The sequence below is a fragment of the Sapajus apella genome, unplaced genomic scaffold (assembly GCF_009761245.1).
Source record: "Sapajus apella isolate SASKATOON/1434 unplaced genomic scaffold, GSC_monkey_1.0 scaffold55, whole genome shotgun sequence".
NCBI lineage: Eukaryota > Metazoa > Chordata > Mammalia > Primates > Cebidae > Sapajus > Sapajus apella.
In genome coordinates this window covers 6,571,959-6,594,160 of record NW_022436995.1, presented here as the reverse complement: position 1 = coordinate 6,594,160, position 22,202 = coordinate 6,571,959, and the positions used below count along the sequence as shown (strand labels likewise).

Below are 22,202 nucleotides of genomic sequence, written 5' to 3'. Positions count from 1 at the left end.
CTTTTTTTAAAAAAAAAAGGTTGACAGTATCAAGTGCTTGCAAGGATATGGAGCAACTGAAACTTTCATATGTTGCTGACGGGAATGCAAAATGACACAGCAATTTTGAAAACACATAGTAGTAACCTTAGAAAGTTAAATTTCCATTCACCATGCAATCTAGCCATTTCAATTCTTGGTATTTACCCAAGAGAAAAAAACTCATATGCCTACAGAAAGACTTCTCCAATAGCCACAAGTCAGGGTTAGGGGAAAGGGCAGCATGTGGTATGCTTATGATTGAATGGTTCTACATCTTGATTTTATCAATGTGAATATCCAGTTATAATACTGTACTACGGTCTTGCAAGATATTATTACTGGGGGAAACTGGGTAAATAGCATACAAGATCTTTATGTGTGATTTCTTTTTTGTGTTCGTTTTTTGAGACAGTCTTGCAGTGTCACCCAGGCTGGAGTGCAGTGGCGCGATCTCAGCTCACAGCAACCTCTGTCTCCCAGGTTCAAGCGATTCTCCTGCCTCAGCCTCCTGAGTAGCTGGGGCTACAAGTGCACGCCACCACACCCAGCTAATTTTTGTATCTTTAGTAGAGACAGGGTTTCACCGTGTTGGCCAGGTTGGTCTCAAACTCCTGACCTCAGGTGATCTGCCTGCCTTGGCCTCCCAAAGTGCTGGGATTACGGCTCTGAGACACCGTGCCAGGCCCTCTACGTGTGATTTCTTACAACTGGATGTTTACAGTTCTCTTAAAATGAAAGTTTAATTAAAAAAAAAAAAAAAAAAAAAACTGGGCTGGGCGCGGAGGCTCACGCCTGTAATCCTAGCACTTTGGGTGGCCGAGATGGGTGGATCACCTGAGGTCAGGAGTTCAAGACCAGCTTGGCCATCATGGTGAAACCCCATCTTAAAATAAATAAATAAATAAAAATAAATAATAATAAAAACTTTAAAAGCCAGATGTAGCAGCACACACCTGTAGTACCAGCTATTTGGGAGGCTGAGGCAGGAGGATTGTTTGAGCCCAAGGAATGCAAGGCTGCAGTGAGCTGTGATTTTGTCACTGTAATCTACCTTGGACAACCAGAGCTAGATTCTATCTCTAAAAAGAAAAACAAATTTTAGACATATTCTTGGCCAACAAACAAAGGAAATTTCCTGGTTTTTATTAAGCCAAGAAAGGGTAGAATTCAGATATTAACCCAGGTCTGGTGGGCTCTCAGGCCTTTGCTCCTCCACTGTGTGCTGTCTCTTTTGAAAAAACTCCCCCATGAGCAGCTGCACGATGTGACGGCAAGAGTGCTGCTGTGACATTGGGAGCATTGGGTTTCTCCAATAGAAACGCTGGGCGTGTGGATTATGACTCTGAATGACTAAATGGATGTTTTTCTTTGATAGCTAAGCCTGAAATGAATCCCTAAACTTTAAATTGTTTTCAGTGAAGTAGGGAATACATATTAGTAGTAAATAAGTTTCTCACCTGAACAGAAAATAATACACAGGGATTATCACTGTCATGATGGTAAATGCTAACATGGATCTAGCACTCAATCCTCACAAGAACGTGACGAGGTAGCTCGTTTCAGTGTTGCAGACAACACAAATGAAGCATCAGGAGGTGAAGTAAGTTGCCCAAGTTCTCACAGACAGTTACTGGCAGAGCTGGATTTGATCCCAGACAGTCTGGCTCCAGAGTTCACCCCTTGTTGGGGAAATCAGGTCAGATGATATTGTAGAAAAATTAATAGGTTGTTTAAGGTGAAGAATTTCTTTTATTATTTTGGAGGAATATTGTTTAAATGCATATTTTTTACAAAGACCTACATGTGGATTCACTTTAGATGCCTCACAATAAATATCTCACTACTAATATTTGACAAGGAGCCATTCCTATGAAAGCTATTTGCAATAATAGGACTTTCACATGTGGTTGTAACTCTGACCTTCACACAGTCCTTGGCATGCATGCAGTTTAGAGATAATCTTATGGAACTATGTAGACTTTTTTGATTAATACATGCCTAAAAATTCATTCGTTGTCATGGAAAATGTACCTTGGATGCCAGAGGTTTTTGTTTATATAACTAGTTATATAGACACTAATGAATAAGCATCACAGAGTTTCTGAAAGGGAGGAGAAGTATAACAGGACTTACAGTATTAACTCGATTTTTTAAAAGATGCATTTCTTAAGGGGAAAAATCATCCTAAAATTCCCAGGGACTCTCATGGGGCGCTAAGTAGCCAAAACAGTCTTGAAAAAGAACAAAGTTGGAGGCTCCACACTTCCTGACTTTATAGCAAACTACAAAGCAACAGTATTTTAGAAGGCGTGGTACTGGCAGAAAGATAGATAGATGGATTAGTTTGTTCTCACATTGCCGTAAAGATACTACCTGGCAACAGAGCAAAACTCTGTCTCAAAAAAAAAAAAAAAAGGTAGTAAATTTAATGTTATGTGGTTTTTACCACAAAACAATATAATGAAAGCATTTCAAAGAAAAACAAAAAAAAAAGGTGCATTTATGAAATAATCTGTATGAAAAGAAATTTATATAAAGTGAGAAATATTTTTTAAATGCAAGTAATTCATACTTCCTCCCCTCCTCCCCATTTTGTCATACAATATTAAGGGTATTTCTGTTTTCAAATTGGGTTCCCTTAAGGCAGATTTATAATTCTTTAACCATAATTAGAGCTACCTAGTTTGAAGCCAACAGTACAGCAGTGTGGGCAGAATACAACTTGAAATTGAGACCCAGATTCTAGGCCTGTTTGTTGTCACAAATTTGCTTTTTGACTCTGAATGAATGATTTAAATTTTCTGTATGTTTCCTCAAGTGCCAGATGCACCCTCTCTCCTTCACAGACCCTTGTGGAGTATTTTTAAAAACAAAACGTACAGTGTAAACACCAACCCTCCAAGTTCTCCGATCTTGTGTCCTCCATGGAGGAACACCCCTGGGTGCCGAGGCAGGAGAGTTTGCTGTGCAGGGAAACACAGGGTTTCATCTGGGCAAAGTGGCTTCTTAGTCTCCAGTACCCAGGATGGTGTCTGACACATGTCAGCAGGAAAAGTTGGTTTTCCAAACTGCTGATTCTGTTTTAGCTAAATTCAGAACGTAATTAATGTTCTTTCCTATTTATTCAATCTCATCAATCTACCCTTTGCAGGGCTTTTCCCTAGAATATAATAATGTCGAAGTCTTGATACTGGAGAAATGTTCATGGATGGCCTTATGATTACGTATGGTTAGCAATCACCTGTCCAAAGTGGAAAACAGATGTATATCTTGAGGTTTTGAGACTTATTTCCTGAAGAGGATCATATTCATTGACTCACTGACTGGTAGCCCAAGGCTAGCCACATAAACATTCCAGGGTTTTAGTGTTAATATTGCCGAGCTCTGCTGGCATGTGGGTTTCTTGTCGAAAGTCCTGGTGGTTCTTTGAAAACCCAAAAATGCAGCTGGGCGTGGTGGCTCACGCCTGCAATCCCAACACTTTGGGATGCTGAAGCGGACAGATCACCTGACGTCAAGAGTTTGAGACCCGCCTGGCCAATGTAGCGAAACCCCGCCTCTACTAAAAATACAAAAAAATTAGCCAGACATGGGGCAGGTGTCTATAATCCCAGCTACTCAGGCGGCTGAGGCAGGAGAATCGCTTCAACCTGAGAGGCGGAGGTTTCAGTGAGCCGGGATCGCACCATTGCATTCCAGCCTGGGCAACAAGAGCCAAAGTCTGCCTGAAAAAACAAGAAAGAAAAGAAAACCTGGAAGTGCAAAAACAGTGTTAAGACTCAGAAAAGAGGCCAGGTGTGGTGGCTCACACCTGTAATCCCAGCACTGTGGGAGGTCCAGGCAGGTAGATCACTTGAGGTCAGGAGTTCAAGACCAGCCTGGCCAACATGGTGAAACCCTGTCTCTATGAAAAACACAAAAATTAGCTGGGTGTGGTGCACAAGCCTGTGGTCCCAGCTGCTTGCACCACTGCACTCTGCACTCCACCCTGGACGACAGAGTGAGACCCTGTCTCAAAAAAAAAAAAAAAAAAAAGACTCAGAAACAAAAGATTTTAGAAGAAAAGGTACTTTAAAAGGACCAGCTCACCATATATAAAGTACAATAAAGGTCGGGTGTGGTGGTTCATGCCTGCAATCCCAGCACTATAGGAGGCCGAGGCGGGTGGATCACTTCAGGTCAGGAGTTCGAGACCAGCCTTGCCAACGTGGTGAAACTGTCTCTACTAAAACCACAAAAATTAGCCAGGTGTGGTAGCGCCTGCCTGTAATCCCAGCTACCCAGGAGGCTGAGGCAGAAGAATCACTTGAATCTGGGAGGCAGAGGTTGCAGTGAGCCAAGATTGTGCCACTGCACTCCAGCTTGGGTGACAGAGAGAGACTCCATCTCAAAAAAAAAAAAAAAAAAAGTACTATAAATATTTAAAAGAAAAAATACATACAAAATAACTAAGGTTAATTAGAGAATGAAGACACTTTATTTTACTGTTGGCCGAGCCCATATATAAAAAGAGAGATGATCGGCTTCTTTTAAATTTAAATCGATTTTCCCATATTTACATTGATTCAGCAGGGTTTGTTTTGTTTTGTTTTTGAGACAGAGTCTCGCTCTGTCACCCAGGCTGGAATGCAGTGGTGCAATCTCAGTTAACTGCAACCTCCGCCTCCTGGGTTCCAGCGGTTCTCCTGCCTCAACCTGCTAGGTAGCTGGGACTACAGGCACACACCACCATGCCTGGCTAAGGCTAATTTTGTATTTTTAGTAGAGATGGGGTTTCACCATGTTGGCCAGGCTGATCTCGAACTCCTGACCTCAGGTGATCCACTCACCTCAGCCTCTAAGAATGCTGGGAATACAGGCATAAGCCACTGCACCTGTCCAATTCAGCAGTCTTTTCTGTTTCCAGATAAGGGGAAAGTTATTTCTATGCCTAGCTTTGTAACATTCTAGCAGTGACTGGTCAAGAAGAATGCACCTGACACCTGGCTTCTCTTCAGGATGTTGTGTATTGGGACTGGGCCAGCAGGTCTGTCCCACTGTTAGCTCTCTAGGGCATCCAAGGACAGAGGATCTACCTCAAGGCATTCTTAGTTGTTCTAACTCCATTCACCATTGCCAGAGCATGGGCTTTGGAAACAGGTGGAGTTGGGCTTGAAACCTGCGTTCAGCCCTTTACGGCAGGGTGGCTTTGCCTCTATTGATCAATCTCTCAGAGCTTCAGCTTCTTCTTTTATAAAATAGGCCAATTAATAATCGCAGTCAGTTAACAAATCCATGTAAGATTTTCATAAAGATCAGAGATCATGTGGAACTGAGCCTGAAATGTGTCCCTAAATGGTAGTTACTGTTGTCTATATGGATTCTGGAAATAATTTCCTTTCCAAATCCATTTAAAGCAGAAATGGTGAATTCACATATTTCCTCAAGCTGCTGTACAGTGTCATTTTAAGATAACAGTGACTCAACTCCCCTTTCCTTACAACATAATTGAATTAAAAAAAAGCTTCAAGCATTGGCCCTGGGTCCTGCACTCAGATGAGGCTTCAGTGTTCTGCCCAATCTCATGGAAGGTCATTCTGGTGCTGAAGCTGCACACACATGAAGATGGTGAGCTACCACTAGAAGGGAGCATACAGACAAGACCCATCTTCTTGGCAGCCTAGAAGAAAGAAGGAAGGTGCTACACTGTGCATCATTTTAAGTGCTTTGCGTCCACTCTCAATGTCCCGCACATTAACTCAATAATCCTGACAACCACTCCAATGCATTAGGCAGTATTAGCAAAATGGTTAGGAGAAAACATTCTGCCTGCCTTCCAATATTGACTTCACAACTCACTAGCCGGGTGTCCTTAGCTAGTTACTTATTCTCTCTGACTCAATGAGACTTATCTGAAAACTCAGGATAATATTAATGCCTACCTCCTGGGGTTATTGTAAGGCTTGTGTATCAAATATTCTTAGCATAATTCCTGCCACAAAGTAAGCACTGATTAAATAATGTTGTTGTATAGGCAATAGTAATCATCTTGCATAAGATCAAATACCAGTAAGAAGGTAGAAATCCTGGTCTTCTGACTCTAAATTTCAGGCTCTTTCTGTGACCACGTGTTACTCCACTGAATGTTTATTGTTTCCTTAAATGATTCAAATACCACAGTACGGTTTGTGCTGTTTTAGGAACACTGAAGTGTTCTTGCTAATTATACAGAACTGCAAAGGCGGGAGAATCACTTTTAGCGACCACTATTAGCAGAATATAATGCTATTTCACTTTGCACTGGCTTGAGAAGAAGACCCCACATAACAGACCATTTCGGAGATTCCCAAGGGCTATACTTTCCAGGAGTTATATTTCTTTGATATCAAAACCATTGTCACACCCGCCAGCAGAAAGGGCTGTCAATTTCACTAGACTAGAGTCTACATGATATTCTCTCTTCTGTGCTAAGTGGTGACAGCAACTGTTTATCTCCCTTTCCAAGTTGTTTTCTAATATTTTGTTTCAAATTCCTCCAAACAAACAACTTACAGCTGCAAGTCACGCTAGCTTTCTGGTTCACTGCCTACTTGGGCACAAATAACCGGTACACTGGCTCCCACTAGGCCTGGCACAGTTCCAGGCTCTTTGGGTACTGAACCTCTTGGAGTCCATAAAGTTAATTTTCCAGACAAACTTGATTTAACCTGGTATGAACTTCAGATGATGTAGCTTTGGGAAAATTCACACTGACTTTCTCACTTCATTTCAAAATATTTTTTTAATTGTCAAAAAGAAACATTCATGAACATAGACCATATTCTTTCTGGGTCATAAAACAAAATAAAACATTCTGAAGAATTTAAGTAATGTAAAGTGAGTTCTCTGAAAATAATGGAATTAAACTAGGAATCAATAACAGAAAGATATCTTTAAAAATTCCCAAATAGTTGGAAATTAACACACTACAAAAATAACCCATGAGTCAAAAAGGAGGTCACAAGGAAAATATTTTTGGGCCGGATGCGGTGGCTCACGCCTGTAATTCCAATACTTTGGGAGGCCAAAGCGGGGAGTCATTTGAGGTCAGGAGTTGGAAACCAGCCTGGCCAACATAATGAAACCCCGTCTGTACTAAAAATATAAAAATTGACTGGGCGTGGTGGTGTGTGCCTGTAGTCTCAGCTACTTGGGAAGCTGAGGCAGGAGAATCGCTTAAGGTGGGAGGCGGAGGTTGCAGTGAGCCGAGACTGCACCATTGCACTCCAACCTGGGTGACAGAGTGAGACTCCATCTCAAAACAAAAAGGAAGAAGAAAATATTTTGAACTGACTGAAAATGACAATACAATATATCAAGATTTTTGTCATGTATTTGAAGTGGTGCTTACAAGGAAAATTACGGCATTAAAGGCTTATATTAGAAGGCCAGCTTTGGTGGTTCATGCTTGTAATCCCAGAACTTTGGGAAGCTGAGACAGGCAGATTATCTGAGCTGAGGAGTTGGAGACCAGCCTAGGCAATATGGTGAAACCCTGTCTCTACAAATCATACAAAAATTAGCCAGGCATTGTGGCACACCTACTTCGGAGGCTGAGGCAAGAGGATTGGCTGAGCCTGGGAGACAGAGGTTGCATGAGCCTAGATCTCACCACAGAACTCCAGCCTGGGTGACCAAGCAAGGCTGTCTCAAAAAAAAAAAAAGAAAAAGCTATGTTAGAAAAGAAAATAGGTCAGGCATGGTGGCTAATGCCTGTAATCTCAGCACTCTGGGAGGCCGAGACAGGAAGATCACTCAAGGCAAGAGTTTGAGACCAGCCTGGGCAACATAGAGATACCCCCATTTCTACAAAAAAGTAAAAAAAATTAGCTGAGTAGGGTAGTGTGAACCTGTAGTTCTAGCTACAGGAGAGCCTGAACCCAGGAGTTTAAGGTTGCTGTGATCAGGCCACTGTACGCTAGCCTGGGCAACAGAGTGAGACCTCTACACACACACACACACACACACACACACACACACACACCTAAAATTAATGATTTAAGCTTCCATCTTAAAAAAAAAAAAAAAAAAAAAGAAGAAGAAGAAGAAAAGGAAAGAAAAAAAAACTAGAAAAAGTAGCTAGGCTGGGTGCGGTGGCTCACACCTGTAATCCTAGCACTTTGGGAGGCTAAGGTGGGCAGATCACCTGAGATCAGGAGTCTGAGACAAGCCTGGCCAACATGGCGAAACCCTGTCTCTACTAAAAAACACTAAAATTAGCCGGGTGTGGTGGTCATGCCTGTAATCCCAGCTACCTGGGAGGCTGAGGCAGGAGAATCACTGGAACCCTGGAGGCAGAGGCTGCAGTGAGCCAAGATTGCACCACTGCACTCCAGCCTGGGTGACAGAATGAGACTCTGTCTAAGAAAAAAAAAAAAAAAAGAGGTAAACACAAAGCAAGCAGAAGGAAGGAAGCAAATAATAAAGAGATGAAATTAGTAAAATTGTAAAACAGATAAACAATAGAGGAAATCAATTAAATCAAAAGCTAGTTTCCTTAAAAGATCAATAAGATTGATAGGCCTTAGTCAAAGTGAGGAAAAAGGAAAAAAAAATTTACCAGTATCAAGAATAAAATTAGAACACTACTATAGCTCTTACAGACATTAAAAGGATAATAATGTAATAATATTATATTGAACAAATTAATGACCATAAATTTATTTAGGTGAAATAGATGCCTTAAAAGACACAAACTACCAAAGTTTTCTCAAGAAGAAGTAGACATCCTGAATACCCTATATTTTATTTTAAAAACAGAATTTGTAATTACAACAATTTCAACAAAGACAACTCCAGGCCAAAGTGATTTTACTGGCAAATTCTTCCAAATGCCAGGTGCGGTGGTTCACTCCTGTAATCCCAGCACTTTAGGAGGCTGAGGTGGGCAGATCACCTGAAGTCAGGAGTTTGAGACCTGCCTGGCCAACATGCTGAAACCTCGTCTCTACTAAAAATACAAAAAACAGTAGCCGTGAGTGATGGCACATGCCTGTAATCTTAGCTACCTGGGTGGCCAACGCAGGAGAATTGCTTAAACCTGGAAAGCAGAGGTTGCAGTGAGCTAAGATCTCGCCACTGCACTGCAGCCTGCATGACAGAGCAAAACTCTGTATCGAAAAAAAAGAAAAATTCTAGGTTGGGCACGGTGGCTCACGCCTGTAATCCTAGCACTTTGGGAGGCTGAGGTGGGTGGATCACCTGAGGTCAGGAGTTCAAGACCAACCTGGCCATCATGGTGAAACCCCATCTTGAAAATAAATAAATAAATAAATAAAAATTCTTCCAAACATTTAAGGAATTAATAATACCAATTTAAGGTAAACATCTCTAGAAAATAAAAGGGAAGGTAAACACTTCCCAACTCATTATCTGAGATCAGCATTATCCTGATACCAAAACTAGCAGATACTACAAGAAAACTATACATCAATCTCTCTCAAAATGTGAATGTAAAAATTTCCAATAAAATATTACTGATCAAATCAGCAATATATTAAAATGATAGAATCATAAATAAGTTGGGTTTATCACAGGAACGGAAGGTTGGTTCAACATTTAAAAATCAATGTAATTCACTGTATCAACAGACTACATAAAAAAATCAGGTGGTGCACACCTATAATTCCAGCTACTGAGGCCTGGCAGAAGTGGGAGGATTGCTTAAGCCCAGGAGATCAAGGCAGTGAGTAGTGATAACACTACTGCACACCAGCCTGGGTGACAAAGCGAGACTCCCTCTCAATTAAAAAAAAGAAAAGAAAGAAAATATATATGATCATCTCAATAGATGAAGAAATGCATTTGATAAAATTCAACATCCATTCATAATTTTTAAAAGCAAACGAAAACACATCTAAGCAAACTAGGAATGAAAGTGATTTTTCTCAGCCTCCTATTAATAAAAGGCTCTGTGTTAGATACATATGGCTGCATAATAAATTACCCCAAAACATAACAGCAAACACTCGGCTTCTCGAGTTCGGGAACCCGGGTATGGCTTAGCTGGGTGCCCCTGACTCAAGGTCTCACAAGGCTGAACTTGTATTGTCAGCTGGGGCTACAATCTCGTCTGAAAGCTCACTGGGGTTGGGTGGTGGGGGGGGATCCACTATCCTCAAAAGGCTACAAACGGTCGGATTTCATTTTTATGACATTCTGGAAAAGGCAAAAGGAAAGAGACAGAAAACAGATCAGTGGTTCTCATTTGCAAACAGTTTCAGTTCACAGACCACCTCTAGGTCTTCCCTGTACTGGATTTCCAGAGGAGCCACCAGCCCTCTCTCCTCAGTTCCAGGCTCCTTTCTGAACCCTACTTGGAGTTACATTTAGTAGTATGGTGCTTGACACGGGATTGGCCCCTGTTTCATAGACACTGTGTTAATTTTCTCTCCTCGAGAACTGCTCCCAGGGCAAGTACCCGCGTTGATGCTGGCACTGGGAACGGGGCGGATGATAAAGTGGGAGGCAGTCTGCCCAGTGGCAACTGACCTGATTTCATGATTTCCCCAGGTCCATCCGATTCCCGCCAACGTGCTCAGACTTGAGCAGTAGGAGTCGGCTGGGAGAAGGATGGGGGAAAGGAACCGAAAACAGTTAAGGGAGGCTCTGCAAGCTTCCACCTCCCACACTAAAAGAGTCGGACAGCAGAAGACTGCAGCGGAACCTTCCCTGCTGGGGGAGGAAAGTGCTGACTTTAACCAGTTTCTGCGGCCTCGCCTTCCTCTTCTTTCCTTTCTCCCTCTCATTCATTCACTGACGCCGCAGCGCTGATCAGCACCGGCACAGAAGCGGCCTCCAAGGGACTAAAGGGAATAACCGCAGCTCTGAGGTGTGGGGACCGCGGCTCCGGGGAAATGTGGGCCGCGCAGGAGGGGCCCCTAGCGCAGGCGTCTTCCCCGCAGACGCGGTTACAGCTGCGCTTTGCACGGCCTGCGGGAGTCTGCAAATCTAGCAGGTCTGCTCTCCCGGGAGCGGGAAGTGCAGACACTCGGCCCGCGGTCAGGACAGCTCCCGTGGACGGACGGAGGCCCCCGGGGCCCTTCCCTGCAGCCGGGACCGTGTCCGAGCTGGGCCGGGCCGGGGTGGGAAGCCGCGGCTCCGCGGCCCCGCCCAGGCCAACCCAGGGCGGGGGCCGGTTCCCATAGGGATCGCGGGCCGAGCCGCTGCGAGCCGAGCCGGGCGAGAGGGAGAAGGCGAGGCGGGAGCGAGGCCCGGCCCAGACTGCCGAGGCGCGGTGAGTCCCCGCCGGTAAGGAGGCGCGGGCAGTCCCGGGCCAGCACGTGGCGCCGCTCCAGGCTGCGCGGCGTGGCCGGGGTGCAGGTAGCGGTGCGGGAAGGTCTTCCCGGTCCCGGGGGCACGGGCGCGGGCGCGGGGCGCGGGGTGGTCTCCTGCGGCCGGGCCTCGCCGCCGCCCCCGCGGGGAGCGGGAGGTGTCTTCTTGCCGCAGGGAAATGAGACCCGAAATTAGAACCGGGGAAGCCCTTCGCCCACCCCGTGCTCCAGCTCATGTGTCTTAGGTCGGATAAACTACAGCGTTAAAAAGATAGATTGTCTTACAGCTCGGCTTGTTTTAGGAAGGCAGGTTACATTTTAACTTGCAGGGTATTTAACTGGCGATTAAAATCGGGTTACCCCAAGCAGCGAACTCTAGGCTGTTATTCCTTATCGCGTTGCCATTGCCGACACGGGGCCACTTCTCATTCCTTAACGTGTGCTGTTCTGTTCTAGACCCGTGACAAACACCCATCGTTGGGTGGGGCTCTAATAAAGTCCGTTCGTGCCAATATTTTATAAGCGACGTTTTCAAACAATGTGAAGATCCTTATCTTTTTTTTTATTTATTTTTTTTTTTTTTTTTTTGGATAGAGTCTCGAACTGTCGCCCGGGCTGGAGTGTAAAGGGGCGATCTCGGCTCACTACAACCTCCGCCACCCGGGTTCAAGTGATTCTCCTGCCTCAGCCTCCTGAGTAGCTGGGACTACAGGCGCCCACCACTACACCTGGCTAATTTTTTGTAGTTTTAGTAGAGTCGGGGTTTCACTATGTTGGCCAGGCTGGTCTCGAATTCCTGACCTCGTGATCCACCTGCCTCGGCCTGCGAAAGTGCTGGGATTACAGGCATCAGCCACCGCGCCCGACCGAAGATCCGATCCATTTTAAGATTTATTCCTCTACGATGGAGAAGTACGAAAAAATTGGGAAAATTGGAGAAGGATCCTATGGAGTTGTTTTCAAGTGTAGAAACAGGGACACGGGTCAGATTGTTGCCATCAAGAGGTTTCTGGAATCAGAAGATGACCCTGTCATAAAGAAAATCGCCCTTCGGGAAATCCGCATGCTCAAGGTAATTGATTCACTTTTCCTTTTTTCTTTTTCAAGATAGGGTCTCACTCTGTCACCCAGGCTGGAGTGCAGTGATGTGGTCATAGCTCACTGCAGCCTGGAACTCCTGGGCTCAAGCCATTCTTCTTCCTCAGCCTCCTGAGTAGCTGGGATTACAGGTTCTAGCCACTACTACAGGCTCCACTTTTTAAGTGAATTTTTAGGGATGAAAGAAATAAAATGAGTCATGTTATGTTAAAAGAATGTCATGGCACATGGTTATATCCTACTTGATAGCCTTTTGACTTCAGTGACACAAATGGGATGTTTGCGCACAAGTCACTAATTATATAATGAACTAGAAAGGAGAAACAAAAGTGCCAGGTAAGGTGGCATTAACTTTTAGAGACGCTGTGCGACATTTCATTTTTTTCCCAATAGTTTCTCTCCCACCTGTAGGCCTGGCTTTTCAAGGGCCATCACAATTTGATAGTTTTGGGGTGTAAGAAAATTCAATTTTGCTAGCGTTGTTGATTTTTAAACTTCTAAGGTATTTTCTATTGGTATATTCAGCCTATTAAGAGAATTAATCATTTACCTGTTTTCAGACTGCTAGGAAGCTCACAGGTTTTCATTACACCTCATATGTATTTACTGCTGAGCATCATCATGTCCTGTTTCTAGAAAGAAGCGTTCTTCTTAAAGAAGTGAAATGATTACTTTTTAATTTTTTTTTTACTTTTTGTAGAGAAGGGATCTCACTATGTTGGCCAGGTTTGTCTTGAACTCCTGGCCTCAAGCCATCCTCCCACTTTGCCATCCCAAAGTGCTGGGATTACAGGCATGATCCATCAAGCCTGGCCTGATCACTTTTCAAATATGTATTAGTTAACCCTAAAAATACCCTGATATCGTGGGGTGGAGCTATCTATTACAAGCTGAAAGTGTTCTTTCCTCTAATGGAGAGACTTCTTTACAGAACTTCTGTACAGATGAAATCCAAATCACAATGTGAAAGGGGACATGTAATGAATACGATGGAGGTCAACTTTGTTTTAGTTATGGCCTCTGTGTTCTGACCCATATAACTAACTACATGACAAAAGCCACTTAGTGAGAGAGAGATGAATGAAACTTTCAGAGGATTTACTATTATTCTTGCTTCTCCATTTTCTTCAGATCACTCTAAAATCTTTTGCCCTTGGATAAGTGTGTGGGGTCACTTCTAGATAAGGAACCTAAATGGGAAGTAGCAAGCTTTGGATCAATTGAAATGGGTGGATAACAGGGAAACTTTTCTTTTCTTTTCTTTTCTTTTTTTTTTAAAGATGGGGTTTCACCATATTGGTCAGGCTGGTCTCGAGCTCCTGACCTCAGGTGATCCGCCCATCTCAGCCTCCCAAAGTGCTGGGATTACAGGCGTGAGCCACCGCAAACAGGGCAACTTTTCTATTTAGGTTTGGAATGTTCTTAACCAGCAGGATATTATCTATTGAGAGGGGATGCTTGCAAAGGCCCCCAGGGGAGTGCTCTCATAGGAAGGGGTGAGACTTGCAGTGTTTGACCATCCTCCTGCCTGGGTCACTCTGCCCTTACCCTCTGTACACAGGGAGGCTGTCGGGCATTTTCACTTTCTGAGGCTTTCCCTAGGGGAGGAGGTAATCATGACATTTCAAAGGTTCATTTACTGAAGGAAAATCTGTTTCTTGCAAAAAGATACTCTTTTTCTGATTCTGAAGATTACTTTTGTGACCTCCCCTTTCAAATCTCTCACCATACTTTATCAATACTACATTCACAGTGATAGCTCCCCAACTTGATTGAGTTCTTCTAGGATGGAGACTTTGCCTCTGTATCTCTACATCTCCAAAACACACTCATTGGCCTATCTAGGCCTCCAACAAATGTTATTGTTGGATTGAAAAAAATAGTTAACAAAATAAGCTCTTAGGAAAGGTGGATTTGCCAATGAATTGGGAAGTCAGATGTGTTCTCTTAACTGAATACTGATGTACTCCAAAGGGTGGGTTTGTATGCACATGAGCCTGATTTCAAAGCATGCAGCACCTCACTCTCCAGATAAAGTGCACAGATGTAGACACCCCTGATGTCTATGAAGTGGTGGGACTAGATTATAGGTAGAGTCTGTCCCTTAAAGCTGTAACTTTTCAGAGTTGTGTGATATTCCTAACACATGTACTACGCTGGGCATTCCCCTAGTTACTTGGGAAGGAGGCTAAGGCGAGTGGATGGCTTAAGCCCAGCAGTTCAAGGCCACGGTGAGCTGTGATTAGGCCACTGTACTCTAGCCTGGGTGACAGAGTAAGACCCTGTCTCTTATAAAATAAAGATACTTAGTCAATATTTGCCGAGTAGGTGAATTGAGAGTATGGGAAATAAACATTTTATTTTCTCCATTTATGTATTCAGTAGTCATTGAGCCCCAGTTGTGCCTAAAACAATGTTTATGCAGAGTTGTACACCCTATCTTTCAGAAGCTCAGCTCTTGGAAGGGAGGGAGGATGAACTGACCTTTGGCTCTCACTCCTGATAGACTGGGTTCCCAGTGAGCAGGGCATGCGTACTCTTGCCTGGTAAGAACTCTTTAGGTGTTTGTTGAATGGTGAAAATAAAGTGGTTGGGGACATGTTTGAGCTGAACTTTGAAATGTTTAAGGAACACGGAATGAGAGATAAGGCATTCACGGCAGACACTCTATCCTAGGAAAAGATGTGTAAGGGGAAAGCACAGTGTATTAAGGGAACACAGGTAATTAATAACCCCAGTGTCTTGGCCAAGATGCCTGGTGGGTGCTAACAGGCCAGGGAGAGGAGGAAGGGGGAAGCCAGGGTCCAACAGGATCAGGTTGTTGAGATATGCTGAGTGTATGATAAAATATATTGTTTGCTAAGAAGAATAATAGCAAGGAAAATCTAGCTGCCCCCACCCCCGCAGGTGATAAGTACATTTGTATGCTAATGGAGTAAATCCAGTGGAGAAAAAAAACTTGATTTTGGACTAGGGAGAGAATTGCTGAAGCTATGACCTTGAGTTACTGACCTCAGCCATATTAACCATAAATATAATTGCATAAAAAAAGACAATTTAGGCTGGATGTGGTGGCTCAGGCCTGTAATCTCAGCACTTTGGGAGGCCGAGACAGGCAGATCACCTGAGGTTAGGAGCTTAAGGCCAACAGGTGAAACGCGTCTCTATTAAAAATACAAAACTAGCCAGGCATGGTGGGAGGCGCCTGTAATCCCAGCTACTTGGGAGTCTGAGACGGGATAATTGCTTGAAGCCAGGAGGTGGAGACTCTAGTGAACCGAGATCGTGCCACTGTGCTCCAGCCTGGGCGACAGAGTAAGACTGCTAGATTCTTTATGTATGTTTTCCTTAATCTATCTGTAACAGGATCCACAGCTGACTCCAAGCTATGGGGTGAAACTTCTACCAGGGTATTCCCCGTCTTCTAGTTTGCATATGAAACATGGACCCTACATTAATTCAACTCCTTTCCATAACTTAGGTTTAAACATATTAAGGATGTATTGGATGAGAGGTAGGGTGGTCACAACTGGAAGTCAGGTTATAGAGAGGGACAAGGTAACTGAAAGAAAATCACCTTAAATCAAGAAGTTAGGAGCTGGGCACGATGGCATACACCTGCAATCCCAGTATTTTAGGAAGCAAACGTGCGGATCTCTTGAGCCCAGGAGTTCAAAACCAGCCTGGGCAATGTGATGAAACCCCATCTCTACAAAAAATAGAAAAATTAGCTGGGTGGGGTGGCATGCACTCGTAGTCCCAACTATCCAGGAAGCTGAGGTGGGAAGGTCACCTGAGTTCTGGGAGTCAAGGCTGCAGTGAGCTGTGATTGTGCCACTACCACTCCAGCCTGGGCAACAGAGTAAGACCCTGTCTCAAAAAAAAATCAAGAAGTCAGGCACGATGGGTTGATTCATTACAGGCCCTGTGGTGGAAAGTGGGCAGTGGTTCTGCATAAAGCAGGTGGATGCACTTGAACTCAGTGCAGCCCCTTGGAGGAATAACTGTGTGTCCCGCAAGGAGGGGGCTATGTGGTTCAAAACAAATACAAACCAACCAACCTAGAATGATTGTGTTACTAAGGCCCAAGCCCCTATGCTGCTGAACCTTCTCTCTGTGGAATGAAAACGGTAGGAAGAGGAAGGAAAGAATTTCAGCTGCAGTGGCAGCAAAAGTAGATGCTTCTAGTGGAGTTGGAGGTCAAGGACAGGACAGTGTCATTATGGGATCTCTGGGTAGATCTTCTACCTATGGCAGATGGTATGGGGGCATTAAAATATATTAGACCAGCATCAGTCAAGGGCTGAACACAGCAGCTGGGACATTGTCTGTGACAGTTCTCCCTCCAGAAGACATGAAAAACAACAGACAAGAAGAAGGAATCGTCTGCTCTGCGGCAGGTAGGGGCAAGGGACCTAGTAGATTTGGACAAACTGCCAAGTATGGTTGTTACCTAGGATGCACAAATTACACTAATGACAACCTTAGAAGGTAGATATTGTTATCCTATTTTACAAATGGATTCAGGATGGTTAATGATTTGCCAAGTCCTCCCGCTCAGTAAGCTGGAATGCAGTCACAGTTCCCTGTGTCCCCAAGTTCATGCCATGTGGCTTGCCCACACCAGAACCATCCGTCACTTTACAGCAAACACCATACTCTGAAGTCTCCCAATGACTGGTCCTCAGAATTTATACTGCCCTTTCTCCAGCAAGGCCTTAGCTGTGAGATTCATGGCTTCCGTGGAAGGCTGAGTACAGACTTGCTGGAGCAACGGTTCTTTCCGTGTCTGATTCCATAACCCTGGGGACTATTTTAGAAGGCTCAAAGTTACAGTTTGCCACCCACAAAGATGAGAATAAGTGTGAGGGGAAATGTCCATTTGAAAATTAATTATAATACAATGGAATGCGGAAATCATAATGGGAACAAGATCACTCATAAAGGGTGAAAATTGGTTCTTGGCAGGTAGCAAAAAAATCTAACTTTTGTATTGTTTAAAGCACAGATATACATGTGGTTCATATACAGATATATAGTATTTTTGTGATATTAAAATTTCATTGGCAAGTGATTAGGAAAAACTGTGTAAAATGACTTTTTAGGGGGACAGGAATGGAAAAAGGTACTTGGGGTGTGGGCGAGTGGGACTGTTGAGTGTATCCTGGGTGCTAGGAGTATGCTGTCTTTGATTTTAATTCCTATGAATGGTAGTAACTTGCAGAATGTTCTGAGCGTCCGTTTCTTTGCTCTGTCTCCTCTCATCAGTAGCCTTCTGGTAGGGACAGGGGCTGCAGTTAGGACTGCAGTTTCTTTTCCTTTTTGGTTTTTTTTTTTTTTTTTTCTTTGGAGACAGTCTTACTCTGCTGCCCAGGCTAGAGTGTAGTGGAGCAATCCTGGCTCACTGCAACCTCCATCTCCCAGGTTCAAGTGATCTTCCTGCCTCAGCCTCCCCAGTAGATGGGACCATAGGCGCATGCCACCATACCTGGCTAATTTTTGTATTTTTAGTAGAGACAGGGTTTCACTATGTTGGCCAGGCTGGTCTCAAACTCCTGACCTCATGATCTGCCTGCCTTGGCCTCCCAAAGTGCTGGGATTACAGGCATGAGCCACTGAGCTAGGCCTGGGACTTCAGTTTTCGATCGTGCTCGAAGCTGTGGAGCGACCCTGGGCAAGCTCTAGTGCTCCCTGGAGCCTGGCCCACCTTATCTCTACGATTTATGTCCCTGTTTGGCATTGCTTTGCTGATTTTTTGCTGAGGAGAGCAGAGGGCTTGTGGGCCAAACCTCTAACAGCAGTCAAGCAGCCTCAAGGATGCAAGAGAGTGGAGGGTCAAAGGGAGCACTAGCATAGAGAGAGGAAAGCACAGACGGGAAGGCAGAAGTGTGGGATTTCAACATGGTACTGAGGCCAGCAGAAGCTCAGGAGACAAAGCTCTTCACACGGTCTCCCATGAGGCTCACTAGCTCCAAAGAGCAGACCAGAAGTCCTGCTGGGCACATCCCGTCATGGTGACAGGCACACGCTGTAAGAAGTAGGACTGTCAAGGTTGCCTGTTATCAACAGCATTTATTAAGTGCTTAATTGAACGTGCTCTGTGCCACGGCCATATCCACTAAATGCTCATAGAGTACCATGTGAATGGTCCCTAGCATTAGAATCTAATTAGAACTTTCAAAGTCGTAAAGGCTTCTGCTCCTCAAATATTAGTCGGAGTGTTTGCTAACGCAATAAAAACCTCAGCGGAAAATCCTGTGACATCTTTCAGAATTTAGTCCTGCTGTTGCTAATAGGGGTCATTTCTAGGCTCCCTGTCTTCTGATTGTTTACTTGGCTTGTTGAGGTGGATTAATAACATATGTCTATTAATTATTTTTGCTGAGTTAAGCATTTTCTGTTATGGATTATAGGTTAACAAGGCCAAACATCTGTGGAATCACATTGTTAACATAAATGAGGGAAGCAGTCTGAATATAGGGCAAGATGGCGAGGTAGAGACTGCGGCAAACTGGAGTCCTCGTGTCTCATCTGCACTGGACAGCCACTGCTCAGCGCCACAGACTGCAAGCCTAGGGTGCTGGGTTTTCAGTCTTTTTTTTTTTTTTTCTTTCAAGACAGAGTCTCGCTCTTGTCACACAGGCTGGAGTGCAGTGGCGCGATCTCGGCTCACTGCAACCTCTGCCTCCCGGGCTCAAGCAAGTCTCATGCCTCAGCCTCCCGAGTAGCTGGGATTACAGGTGCCTGCTACCATGCCTGGCTAATATTTTGTATTTTTAGTAGGGACAGGGGTTCACCATGTCAGCCAGGCTGGTTGCAAACTCCTGACTTCAGGTGATCCACCTGCCTCAGCCTCCCAAAGTGCTGGGATTACAGGTGTGAGTCACCGCGCTACCCTCTGCCTTTTTTTTTTTTTTTTTTTTTTTTTTTTTAAAAAGACAGGGTCTCACTCCGTTGCCCAGGCTGGAGTGCAGTGGTACAGTGATGGCTCACTGCAGCCTCAGTCTCCAGGGCTCAGGTGATCCTCCCACCTCAGCCTCCTGAATAGCTGGGACTACAGGAGTGCATCACCACACCAGGCTAATTCTTTGTAGAGATGGAGTTTCTCCATGTTTCCCAGGCTGGTCTCAATCTCCTGCACTCAAGCAGTCCTCTTGCCTCGGCCTCCCAAAGTGCTGGGATTATGGGTATGACTCCTCATGTCCAGCTAGAGTCTTTTTTTTTTTTTTTTTTTTTTGAGACAGAGTTTCACTCTTGTTACCCAGGCTGGAGTGCAATGGCGCGATCTCGGCTCACCGCAACCTCCGCCTCCTGGGTTCAGGCAATTCTCCTGCTTCAGCCTCCTGAGTAGCTGGGATTACAGGCACGCGCCACCATGCCCAGCTAATTTTTTGTAGTTTTAGTAGAGACGGGGTTTCACCATGTTGACCAGGATGGTCTTGATCTCTTGACCTCGTGATCCACCCGCCTCGGCCTCCCAAAGTGCTGGGATTACAGGCATGAGCCACCGCGCCAAGCCCCAGCTAGAGTCTTTTTTAAAAATCTGGAAATCAGAATTTCATGTCAAGTGTCCTGGGGATTTTCCTACAACCGCTTATTCTGAGAAAAAATCAAAATATACAGAAGTGGAGAGAAGAGTACCATGAATACCTGCATATCCTTGGCTAGATTAGTTCATCAGCTGTTAGAATTTTGCTCCATATCCTTTCTTTCTTTTCTTCATTCTTCCTTTTTAGAGACAGGGTCTCACTCTATTGGCCAGTCTGGAGTGCCATGGCACAATCATGGCTCACTGTATTCTCGAAATCCTGGGCTCAAGTGATCCTTCTGCCTCAGCCTCCTGAGTTGCTGGCGTTACAGGTGTGTGAGCCATAGTGCCTGGCTAATTTTTTATATTTTTTTTAGAGATAGGATTTTACTATGTTGCCCAGGCTGGTCTCAAACTCCTGGCCTTAAGCAATCTTCTCACTTCAGCCTCCCAATGCCCTGGGATTACTTGCATGAGCCACTGTGCCTGCACTTCCGTTATCTCTGTTCCTGCCTCTATCTCTCTCTCTCTCTCTCTCTCTCACACACACACACACACACACACACACACTTTTTTGGCTGAGCCATCTACCTAAATATTCAGCATTAATCTCCTGAAACAAACACATTCTTCTACATAATCACATTATGATTTCTATACTCAATAAATTTATCATTGTCTCAATCCTATTATCTAATATATGGTCTATGTTCAAATTTCTCATATTGTTCCAATAATTGTTATATAACTATATGTAACTAATCATATCTATAAATGTATGTAGTTATTTTTAAAATCCAGGATCTGTTCAGTCACTGTACATTGCATGACTCTTTAGTCCCTTTAATCTGAAAGACGTTTCTACCTTCTTTATTCTCTTATTTCATCTTTCATGATACCAACATTTTTGAAAAGTCCAGTCCCTCTGTTTTGCAAATGTGCCTCGACGTAGACTAACCGGCTGTTTCCACATGATTCGATACAGGTTAAATGTCTTCAGTAAGAACACTGCATGGGCGAAGCTGTGTCCTTCACACTAGCTCCCGTCAGGAAGTATATGATGTCATTTTTGCCCCCTTATTGGAGGCTATCAGTTTTAATTCCTGGTTAAGATGGTTCTGCCATATTTCTCAATTGTAAAAATAATTTTCTCCTTTATAATTAATAAGTTATCTGTGGAGTGATATTTTGAAACTGTGACTACCTTGTTCCCCAACAACTTTCACCCATTGGTTTTCTTTTTTTTTTTTTGAGACTGAGTCTCGCTTTGTCGCCCAGGCTGGAGTGTGCAGTGGTGTGATCTTGGCTCACTGCAACCTCCACCTCCCGGGTTCAAGCAATTCTCCTGCTTCAGTCTGCTGAGTGGCTGGAATTATAGGTGCCTGCCACCATGCCCAGCTGATTTTTGTATTTTTAGTAGAGCTGGGGTTCCATCATGGTGGCCAAACTGGCTTTGAACTCTTGGCCTCAAGTGATTTGCCCACCTCATCCTCCTAAAGTGCTGGGATTACAGGTGTGAGCCACTGTGCCCGGCATCGCCCAAAAGTTTTTATCACTGATGATCCTTGCCTGAATCAATTATTTAAAAGTTATTGTAAAACAGTTATTTTTCTATAATTCTTTTTTTTTTTTTTTTTTTTTTTTTGAGATGGAGTCTTACCCTGCCCTCCAGGCTGGAGTGCAGTGGTGTGATCTCAGCTCACTGCAACCTCTGCCTCCTGGGTTTAAGCAATTCTCCTGCCTCAGCCTCCTGAGTAGCTGGCATTACAGGTGTGCACCACCCTGCCTGGCTAATTTTTGTATTTTTAGTAGAGACAGGGTTTCACCATGTTGGTCAGGCGGGTATTAAACTTCTGACCTCATGATTTGATGGCCTCAGCCTCCCAAAGTGCTGGGATTACAGGCGTGAGCCACTGCACCCAGCCTATAATTCTTTCTGTACTCATTAGTTATCATTTTTCTGTAAAAAAAGAGATTTCCTCTCCCTCTCCCCACCACCGAGGCTTTTAGTATCACTGTGGATTCATGGATTTTTAAAAATTCAATATGTTGGCCAGGCATGGTGGCTCATGCCTGTAATCCCAGCACTTTGGGAGGCTGAGGCAGGTGGATCACCTGAGGTTGGGAGTTTGAGACCTGCCTGACCAACATAGAGAAATGCCGTCTCTACTAAAAATACAAAATTAGCTGGGCGTGGTGGCACACGCCTGTGATCCCAGCTACTCGGGAGGCTGAGGCAGCAGAATCGCTCGAACCCGGGAGGC

At 44.3% G+C, this 22,202-nt stretch overlaps 1 protein-coding gene across 1 annotated transcript in view; it reads left to right on the top strand.

Moving 5' to 3' along the window:
- Positions 1 to 10,440: 10,440 nt before the first annotated feature.
- CDKL1 (cyclin dependent kinase like 1) overlaps positions 10,441 to 22,202 on the top strand; it is a 57,265-nt gene continuing 45,503 nt past the window's right edge. The window contains exons 1-2 of the mRNA XM_032244547.1: positions 10,441 to 10,870; positions 11,769 to 12,384. Coding sequence (XP_032100438.1) covers positions 12,217 to 12,384 — 168 coding nt within the window. The 5' untranslated portion in view covers positions 10,441 to 10,870; positions 11,769 to 12,216. The remainder of the gene's footprint in view (positions 10,871 to 11,768; positions 12,385 to 22,202) is intronic.